Raw genomic sequence first — 9,858 nt, 5'->3', positions numbered from 1 at the left:
GCATTATTCTGTAATTCAGGGAAGACAGAAACTGGCTCGATTCAATGCCCATGAATTTGCTACACTAGTTATAGATATTTTGAGTGATGCCAAACGAAGGCAACAGGGGAATCCCCTCACTGGTTCAAAAGGTGAGTATACTTTTAGTTGTCGGCTCTTCTGTATGCAATTCTTCAGTAGTTCTAATCAATACCGTAGCCTCATTCAGAAGTACTACATGAATGAAGAAGGAGATTCATACTGTTTTTATAAATGATAAGGACTAAATCATATGGCTAGCAGCCTATTGACAACATGCATTAGGCCACCAAAATAATGCCCAAGTACAGATTTGTCTGTTACGGTTGGTATTTGTAATACAACTAAATCAAATGGGATACATGCAATTCATGAACACCTTTTTATGATGGTTGTGATTTTTATGATAACTTTGTAAAAATTTCCAGAATACTATTGCACAGTTTTAGAGTGATACTTCTTTTGATTGGCAGCTAGAGTAATGTCAGTGTTTTAGACGTTGGCTTTTCTGGCTGCTCTATACATGCAGACTTTGCTGTAATTTAGATGTTCTTGAGCTTACTGCTAATTTGCCTTGAAATGTTTACTTTCAGTATTTCTTGAGCATGATAGGTATAAAATAATACAAATACCTATACTAACAACCACATAGAGCCATAGTTCTAGCTGTGATGGTATGAAACAAGATTTGAACACTGGCTCTCCCTCTGGAGAGAAAATACAAAAAAAATCTTCTCTAACTTTTAATTTTTCCCTATATCTTTCATTTAAATGTTGACATCCATTTGTCCAGTATAGTCTGTTGGGGTTTTTTGCCTTATATAAATTTTATTAAGCTGTTAAAGCATGATTCTCACCACTTGTGTTAACTTGCCTAAACAGTTACAAGAAATGAAAAGGCAAAACCATAAAACATTGATATTTTGGACAGTAATAATCCATACCTATTAGGTGGATCTAAATTAATTTTTTTGAACTGGGCTAGTCAAATAATACTTTATTATGATATGTCTTGTATTGTCTCTCTGGATGAAAATATTTTCTGATTTATTTATTTTTTAAATTACTTTAAAGTATGCACTTTCGTTTCTTCTCCAAAGTTATTAGTATATTTTTATATGGTGTATGTTGATCTACAGAAAATGTGGAACTGATACTCAAATCAATCAGCAGTCAACATAGTAGTGAAAGTCAGGATAATGACCAGCCTGATTATGACAGTGTTGCTTCGGATGAAGATACAGATCTGGAAACAAATGCAGCTAAATCAAACAGACAGAAGGTAGGTGTGAAATATTTATGCACACACCGAATTTTATTCTTAAAGGTAATCTGCACTGAATATTTCCCCTTGAGAGAAGATTTAACATGCATAAATGATCATAAAATTAGTATTTTAATTAATGTTTGAATTAATTTCAGAATCATGCCTCAGTCTGTCAACTTTCTAACATCATTAAGTGTTGTGACTTAAGGACTTTTTATTGTAAGTAAAATGCTTCTCTAGAAAAGTAATGTCCACCACTGTGCATGTCTGGAGATAAGGTACAGATCTAATTTGGTCTACCAAAACACTCTTTAACAGTGATTCCATGGTATTTCACAAACATTTACCGCTTGCTGCTGAAGAAATACATACAACAGACCAATAGCAACTGAATGTTTTAAACTGTTCTTGAAAATAATGCAACATGGAGAAAAAGGGGTGGTAAACCTCGTAGTTCTAGTTTAATCTTCCCTAGTAACATGCACACTGCATATTTGGTAATCCATATTTTATGACTTTTCAGGTTTTTATTGCATATTTAAAAACCCAAAATCCTTACAAAAGAGTATTGTGTCACCGAAATGCTGAGACAAATGTTTTTGTGCATAGAGGAGCAAAGAGTTGATTAACATCAAAGTTCTTTTATATTGGACTAAAATTATTCTAGTGAATGGATTTTATTAATTTGAACTTAATTTGAACCATGATTCATTTAAAGTAAGTACATTAAAAGGTGTCAAAATCTCATTGCCTTGTTTTCTTTTGGTAATCTCTTTCTCAGTGGTATTCTTCTCTATAGTATTTTACTCTTACTGTTTACAGAGCCTGGATTCAGACTTGTCAGATGGACCAGTGACAGCCCAAGAATATATGCAAGTTAAAAATGCGTTGGTGGCTTCTGAGGTAAAGATTCAGCAGTTAATGAAAGTGAACGTCAACCTGAGTGATGAGCTGAGAATCATGCAGAAAAAGGTAACAGGCACAATGTAACCCCTTCATTTCTTGATGTGTTTTATGTTGACCAGAATAAAATTGCTGAGACTGAAGATGCCATAACCCAGTATTAGGATAGCGAGAACACTTATTTTAAAATGGAGCTGCATTGGTGAGACTATATCAGATGAGACTATAAATGTATATGTGCAGCACATGCTTTGAATGTGTGTTTTGTGGAGGTGATGATGATCTGCTTAGTTCATTTTGACATAAGTTTTCAAAGTGACAACACAGTTGTTGGAAGTCTTATGTTTTTGCTGTCTTCCTTCAAGATAAGTAGCTTTCAACTTGAGGAAGGAAGTGCTAGCACACATCTTGTGTGTGTGCACATACGTATCTAATGTACTTCCAACTTTTCCAGTAAATATGTTGGGTTTAATAAGTCTGGCTGGAATGAAAGGAAATTAAAATCCTAATCCAGTTTGGCAGTAGAAAATACTCTGAAATGTGGCAATACAATATAAAGTTTTTATATTCCAGGAGACCAAAATTTATTGGTTTGCTTGTGTTTGAATCCGTGGGAAATAGCACATAAAGGATGTGGTGGTAAACTCAATTACGGCTTTAAACCTTTAGCGTAGGTTTTGTCTGGTTGAGGGTAAGGTACAGGTATCTCATGTACAATATGAGTTACTATGTGTAGATAGTCTTAACAAACAGAAAACTGAACATTTTTTGCTAAAATGCTGAATTTAAAGCTCCAAAAACCCAGTTTGGAGGCCAGACCTTCTAATCCTTATATAAACAAATCAACAATTTGTTGAATGCTTTGCCAGTGTTCTGGTAGATGGAGATTTTTGTGGGGTAAAGGAGAATTTGTATCTGTATTGAAGTTCATGATCCCGTCTGTCATGCTAGCCTAGAAAGGGCTGGTTGCTTCCTCAAATTAATTCTTTACCTAGGGTTAAAAATCCCATTTTCCAAATAATTACAATACTGCAAGACCTACAGTATGTGCTACAGAAAGCTCTCTCCCTATAAAGTTGTTCAAGCTGTGGTCCTGCAGAGGTGAACCTGTGCTGAGAGCTTGTTTCCCTGTTGTTTTGGGGCAAAGAGGCTGATGCTGTGGAGAGTGGTGGGAACCGTTGAGGTCTTAGCATCTGAGGCCAAGCTAATTCAGCAGATTTGAATATCCTTGTCTGTTCAGTGCCATCCTTCTGTTATAATTGCATTCAACTTTTCATGTCTGTTTGAACGGTGACTGCCGAGAAGAACCGAAGAGATCAAGAGATCTCAGGGTGTTTCCGTGGTCTTTTAACAGCTTGTACTGGTTAAGCATTTCTCTGCATCAACTGAATTAACTTTTCACTTGTATTGAGTTTCTTTAAACAGATATAGTCTGTTTAGGCTAAAAAAAAAAAATCTTTAGGGGTTATGAATTAATGAGGCTTTATTATATTTATGTGGTGTAGCATAAGAGATCATTGCTGTGCTGCCGTTGAACTTCTTTTGAACGATCGCATAGCCAGGGCTCACCTTGAAGATGAGTTGCATTAATTTTCTGTCCTGATGATGTATATAGCTATGGGACGACTTTTAACTTAGTGTTCGGTGGCTCTGGATTGGTGAAGAATCGATACAGCCGTGCGCCATTGCAGAACGCAGGACGGGAGGAAGGGGTGACAGCTGTCTTAGCTCTAAGCTATGGGGAACTTCAGTACAATACGGGAATTCTCTGCTGGGTTACTTGTGGCAAGCCACCAATATATTTGTACTACTTCAGCAATTCTAATGCAATAGAGGGCATTCAAGAGTCTCTTGTTTTCTAAGCAAAGCTTAGAAGATCATAACCTAAAAAAAAACTACTTTATGTATCACCGTACTAGCCAGCTGTGTATCTAATCTTTTGCATGGCAATTACTAAGCCACAGATGCTAATTTAAGAGGAGGCAAAGCTGCACTTGATGAATGCCATTTTGGAGTACATTCTTCCTAAATCAAAATTAAAATAGTTACTTTAATGGGCATTCTGATGGAAAAAGTTATTTTTTTATGCCTGTGGGGTTTTTTAGGTGCTTATAGGTTGTTAAGAATTTGGTCTGAGTTTACATTAGCTGTTGGCTAAAACTGCACCAAAAGCACATTTATAAATTGTGGAAGAAGTTTGGAAGAATGAGACTGTAAAGTTGACCTATTTGATTGCCGTTAATGTCAAACTTTAAAGGGGTAGCTTGGCTCCTGGCTGATCCTCAAATCTTAAGAGTTGATGCATCTTACAACAGAGCACATAGAAAGTGGGGAGAAAAAGCATAAATCTTCTTAGAAGGCTGCACATTCGATTTAGGGTTGTGGGAAGTGCTCTAGGCAGAACAGGATTGTTTTTTGATAGAAATAATGTTCTTGAAGGTTCATATGATGCAAAGTAAATGCAAGTAGTAACTAGCAATTTCCTGTTTAAAAGGCCATCAGCTGTTTGAAATATTATACTCAATTATTGATACAGAACTGCTGATACTGACTTCTTTTACATCTTTTCTTTATGATGTGTTAATATAGCAAACTTACTCTGAGTAACTCCACAAACAAAAAATGAGAATTGTTGCATTTTTGCTATCCACCAAATACATAACAGTAAAAAGCTTTAAAATTATTTCTTGTTGGCTTCTTAGAAAGCAGTAGCTGATACTTAAATTCTCATAAGCTAAACTCTCTTCTTGCTTTGCAGAGCAAGCTCTAGTTTTCTTTGCGCTGCCTCTAGTGTCTATGCTGTAGTTTTGGCAAATTTTCAGATTTCATAGGCCTTATGTTAAAGTCTTCTTTTAAGGTCCTATATTGACTGCTGAAGTGAATCACTTTGCTTGACGAACTGTTTTGTTGGCAGTCCTTCCCCCCACAATCTCATTATATTACACGATTCATGTGCCAGTACAGCCAGGCTGGAAGAAATGGATTGTGTGTTGTCTTTTTTTTTTTTTTTTTTAACTACATCAAGCAATTTTAAAATCTAATTTAGCTTGCATCCCGGCAAAAAGTGCTGGAAATCAGCACGTAAATATTTCCAGATCTGGAACATAGATGTTTCTATGTTTAATATAAAGTAAGTCAAGTAGATATTGAAAAAGAAATCAAACCCCAGCTACTAGTAGCTCGATTTACTAGTAAAGCTGACAAGCGTGTATTGTATAGTCAGTTTGCTTTTGACGCTTGCTATTGGAAAAACGAAGTCCCACTGCTAAACATTTCTTTCAGCTTCAAACGCTACAGAGTGAAAATACCAACCTCAGAAGACAGGCCACAACCAATATATATCAGGTCCAAACTGGTTCTGAATACACAGACCCTACCAACAGTTCTTCTTTAAAGCGACGGCCATCTGCACGGGGTAGCAGACCCATGTCCATGTATGAGACTGGATCAGGTCAGAAACCCTACCTCCCCATGGGAGAGGTCACATACCCAGAAGAAAGCATAACAAGACTGCAGCCTTTCCCTCCACATGTAAGTAAAACTGCTGATGCTTCTGCATTTCTTCTTATGTTCAACTTTTCTGTCTATTCCAACTATGCTCATTTACCAAAAGTGCTCAACTGTCTGCTTCAGAGTGAATTTGAACTGTAAGAATTGTTAATGTTTGCTGTATTAACATGTCTGCAGGAGCTTGATGTTTTGAAAAGTAAAAACTGTAACAATTCTGGAATATGTAAACTGGAGCTCTTGGCTTCTGCTCAGCTGTTTCTTTTAACCACAACATATATGCCAAATATCAATGTGTGGCTGTTTGTAAAACCAGGAGAGGGGAAAAAAATAGTATTCTAAGAAGGTAGGTAAAGTTCATGGATTTCTTCCTTGAGATATACAGGCACGTGCCAACTTGTGGAACTTCAGAACCACTTTTCAAAAATAAAATACAGTTGAAGCTAACTTTTTCATTAGCCCACCAGTTTCTTATTCTGAGTTTGGAACTGGGGGCTGAAGATGGTTTAGATCTGTTAGTTGAATAAATTCTGGTTCAGTGTTTTCCTGTATGATGTGCTAATAGTGGAGAGAGAGTTCTGTATTAGCCACAAGGATTCTGCACTGATGTGTTCACACTTTAGATAAGCGACCCCACACACACTAGTGCTTATTAAAGTTAATTTTTTTGTTGCATTTCTTTCGATTGCTCTGAGAGCAGGAATATGGGACAATATTTTTTTAGGCATATATTTAACATTTGTGGATTTGTTTCAATATGTTTCCCTGTTGGTAGCACTGTCTTGTATTTTCTTCCAGATAAACAATTAAGCCCTTTAAAACACATTTGGAAGTTAATGGGGTTTTTTTGCCTGGCATGAGGGAGGGCAAATGTTCCATGCACGTTACAAAGACGACAGTTGAGTGCACCAGGGAATCGGTGCAGAAATTTGTATGCTGGGATTTCCCCCCTTTAATTAAATTAATAAGAACTTCGAACAATGAAATCTCTATCATTTTAAATTATGGGCAGTTCTGGCAGCGAGAAATGTCAGAATTCTTCTGTATGTGGCAGTGTTCGCAAAACATGACAGTGCTTTGTACAGGTCCTTTGGTCATTTGGTTTGAAATTTGGATAGAAGTAGCAGTTCTGAAGCATTAATTTGTTACATGGAGTTAGTTAATTTGATATTAGGGTGAATGTGTTTTATTCTCTATGGAATTTAGCACCTCTGGAATATCAGTAGTGGAATTAACATGAAATCAATTGTATTTTGAAAGAATTAAGTCCATTCAGGCTTAGCCAGATTCTCAAAACCATTCTTGCTTTGTCATCTCCATGTTTTAAGAATGTTCCTTTATTTCAGTTAAGAATTTGTGTTTTGTTTTTTTGGTTTTCCCGAGTGTTTTTCTTTTTCCCATTTTTAGATCGGGAGGAGTGCGTTTGTGACCTCCTCTTCATCTCTACCTTCCTTCCCCTCCACGCTTTCCTGGTCAAGGGATGAAAGCACACGAAGGGTTAAGTACCTTCCCAATTGGTCTTCTACCTGGAGGAGGTGGCAATCTTCCTAGAAGCCATTATGCTCTGTCTTCTCCCCTTTTATGCTGACTAGCCTTCATGCTTGCATGAAGCAGTATTTCATCACTTTCCGTTTCTTCTGCCACATGCTGTGGATACTTGCTTCTCTAACTTCACAATGGCTAAAATCTTTAGCATTTAACACCATGCACAGTTACTCCAGATCACTTGTTCAACTGCGTAACACTGAAGACAGCCAGAAGACAAGTTGGTTGCTCTTTGGAAAGTAATTTGGCAGGCACTCACTGATATTTCTTAAGCCAATATATAACTCTTCCTACTGACTAAAATGCACTGCATGAGGCATATGAAGCTCACTGGGTCCTAGCTTTAAAGCCTGCTTTCTTTGGGGGCTGCCAGTTTGTGCCAATGCAGATGGGTACTGATTGACCATTTATCTTACAGATGCTCATTAGTGTGTTTGAAGTGAGTTATTTAAGCATCCAGATAGCTATTCATGCTGCCCACCAGTACGTTTGGCATCAGCTAGCTGCTTTCTGCTGACTTTGATAAGGGCATGGCAGTTGTTTTTAGCACGATTCCTTTCAGTGCAAGATTAAGACACTGAGAGTATATAAAGGAAGCTTATACCGGTGTTCCATCAGGATCTACAAAACATTGTTCTTAGGGTTTTTCTTAGCTACGGTACTGACTAGGACAAAAATTGCAGTGTTACCAAGAAACATTAAAGGTACTCTGTAAGCTTATGTTATTCCAAAGACACTGTCTTTGCTGTGACCTCATACGTGAGCTATTAACTATGTGAAAAAAACGTGTCCAGCTTCTTAAATTTTTTTTAAACACTGTGCTCTTTTTGTAATGGACACTTAAAGCTAGTCTTATTCAAATTCATTTGCTAGAAGTAAGCATGAAATACCACCTTGCAAAAGGACACATTTAGCAAGACAAACAGTTTGATACACTAGTCTGTCCATGACAGCTGCTTTTTAGGCTATGCTTTATTTGGGATCCTTGAACTAATTGCAAGTTATGTATTCAAAAGGAGAGAAAAGCACATTGCATTTGTACCTCTAGAATAACATCCATTTTTGGCTGTGAAGGGGCTGTGACTGAAGTAATGGACCCTGAGCAGGTACAGCTTAACGTGTCACAGACTAATGAATGCTGAAGATGAACAAAACATAGCTTTTATGCTGCTGTTTGACCAGCCTGCAAGTAAAGTACCTGCCATCATTAGAATGAGTAGATTACATTTTGAGGTCATGCTCTGACTGAACCTCTATAACTTTGAAGCAGATATCAATACAGGGTTCTTTGGGCTTTTTTTTAGATGTTTGTCTGTCTCATTTCTTAGAAAATGATGAGTTACTTTTATACCTATTTTGTTGTAGCATGTCTTCAAGATTTAGGCTTTGCTTATTTCTGTGTTGAGAGTTTCCAGGAGTAAAGTTGAGAGAGAGGTATTTGTATTTCTTTGTAAGACTTAAGTGATTTTGAAAAGATCTTTCAAGAAACGTTCTCTCTTTGCTCTGCTTTTTCTGTGTGGTTAATATAATGAAATCAGTACCGTCTCATTCAGTTTCTTGGGCAAGCATTGCAGAGTCACCAATCAAATTTTACTATATAATACTCAATTTTTCAGGAAAAAACAGTTCATGGGTTTAGATGTTGAATGGTCATACTCTGGCCTCTTCCTGACAGGATACAGAACCTGATTTTCAAATTCTTGTGTCCCCATTTTATTTTGACTGTACAGTGTTTAGACATGCAAATCTAATATACTTTGATTGATAAGTAGGGCTAGATGATAAAACTCACAAGTATCATCTTTTCTTCACAAGAATATCCTGCTTGGACAAATGCAAATCTAGGTTTGGCTGCAACTGATACCAGTACTGTGTAATATTAGAAACTTGCAGAGGTTTTGTTTGGTTTTGTACACTGATTCTATCCTCTTCTTGTAATTCATTGTTGCCATTTATATTTCCGACTATAGCATAGAGCTTTGCCACTAATCATATTGTTCTCCTCTATATGTCTGGGAGAGGGGAAAGGTCAGACCCTACATATAATAGTTTCATATCTTCAAAATATGCGTCACTTTTGTAATTGATCTTTCGTAGCTGTCCTGAGAGGCGAGTGTTCAAAAATGCTTGTTTTTTCCTTCTGTGCAGAGTAACTTTAAAATGGACAGAAAGTGTTCATACTCCAGGTGCTTCAGGGTTAAGAATTGTTGGTTTTAACATGACTGTTAAAATCATCACTGTTGTGGCGTACTTGCAAATGGTTGAGCTCTAGTAGGTACTTCTGATGAGCTTTGCAATTTTTAAGACTAGAGTAGGCGGATGTGTGGTGGTCCTGGGAGCCTGGCTGAGGATGGGAGAGTGCCTCGGGGGCTTGAAACTGTGCATTCATGTGAACTGCAGAAATCGGTTTGACAGTAGGTATTCATAGCATAAACCTCCAGGATGTTGTATTGCCTGGGCATAAAATAGCCAAGAAAGCTAAACCAGGTCAGAGAAGGTAGCCTAGCTCTCCATCTGAAAGTCTGCTTTGAGTCTCTTGCTGACAGAGGCAGCTGTATGTTAGGGTCTGCAGGGAGAGCACTCTTGAGTTGTCATAGTGCAAGTATGATTATTTGTGT

General features: G+C 37.2%; 1 protein-coding gene across 1 annotated transcript in view; it reads left to right on the top strand.

Moving 5' to 3' along the window:
• Positions 1-22: 22 nt before the first annotated feature.
• Positions 23-9,858, top strand: part of LOC104621463 (ARF GTPase-activating protein GIT2-like) — a gene marked incomplete at its 5' end in the record, with an annotated part of 18,811 nt that continues 8,975 nt past the window's right edge. The window contains 5 exons of the mRNA XM_010287964.1: positions 23-131; positions 1,158-1,300; positions 2,108-2,257; positions 5,471-5,719; positions 7,103-7,192. Of these exons, the coding sequence (XP_010286266.1) occupies positions 23-131; positions 1,158-1,300; positions 2,108-2,257; positions 5,471-5,719; positions 7,103-7,192 (741 nt within the window). The remainder of the gene's footprint in view (positions 132-1,157; positions 1,301-2,107; positions 2,258-5,470; positions 5,720-7,102; positions 7,193-9,858) is intronic.

This window comes from Phaethon lepturus, unplaced genomic scaffold (assembly GCF_000687285.1).
Source record: "Phaethon lepturus isolate BGI_N335 unplaced genomic scaffold, ASM68728v1 scaffold52615, whole genome shotgun sequence".
In the NCBI taxonomy this organism is placed as follows: Eukaryota; Metazoa; Chordata; class Aves; order Phaethontiformes; family Phaethontidae; genus Phaethon; species Phaethon lepturus.
This window is presented reverse-complemented; position numbering and strand designations above follow the sequence as displayed.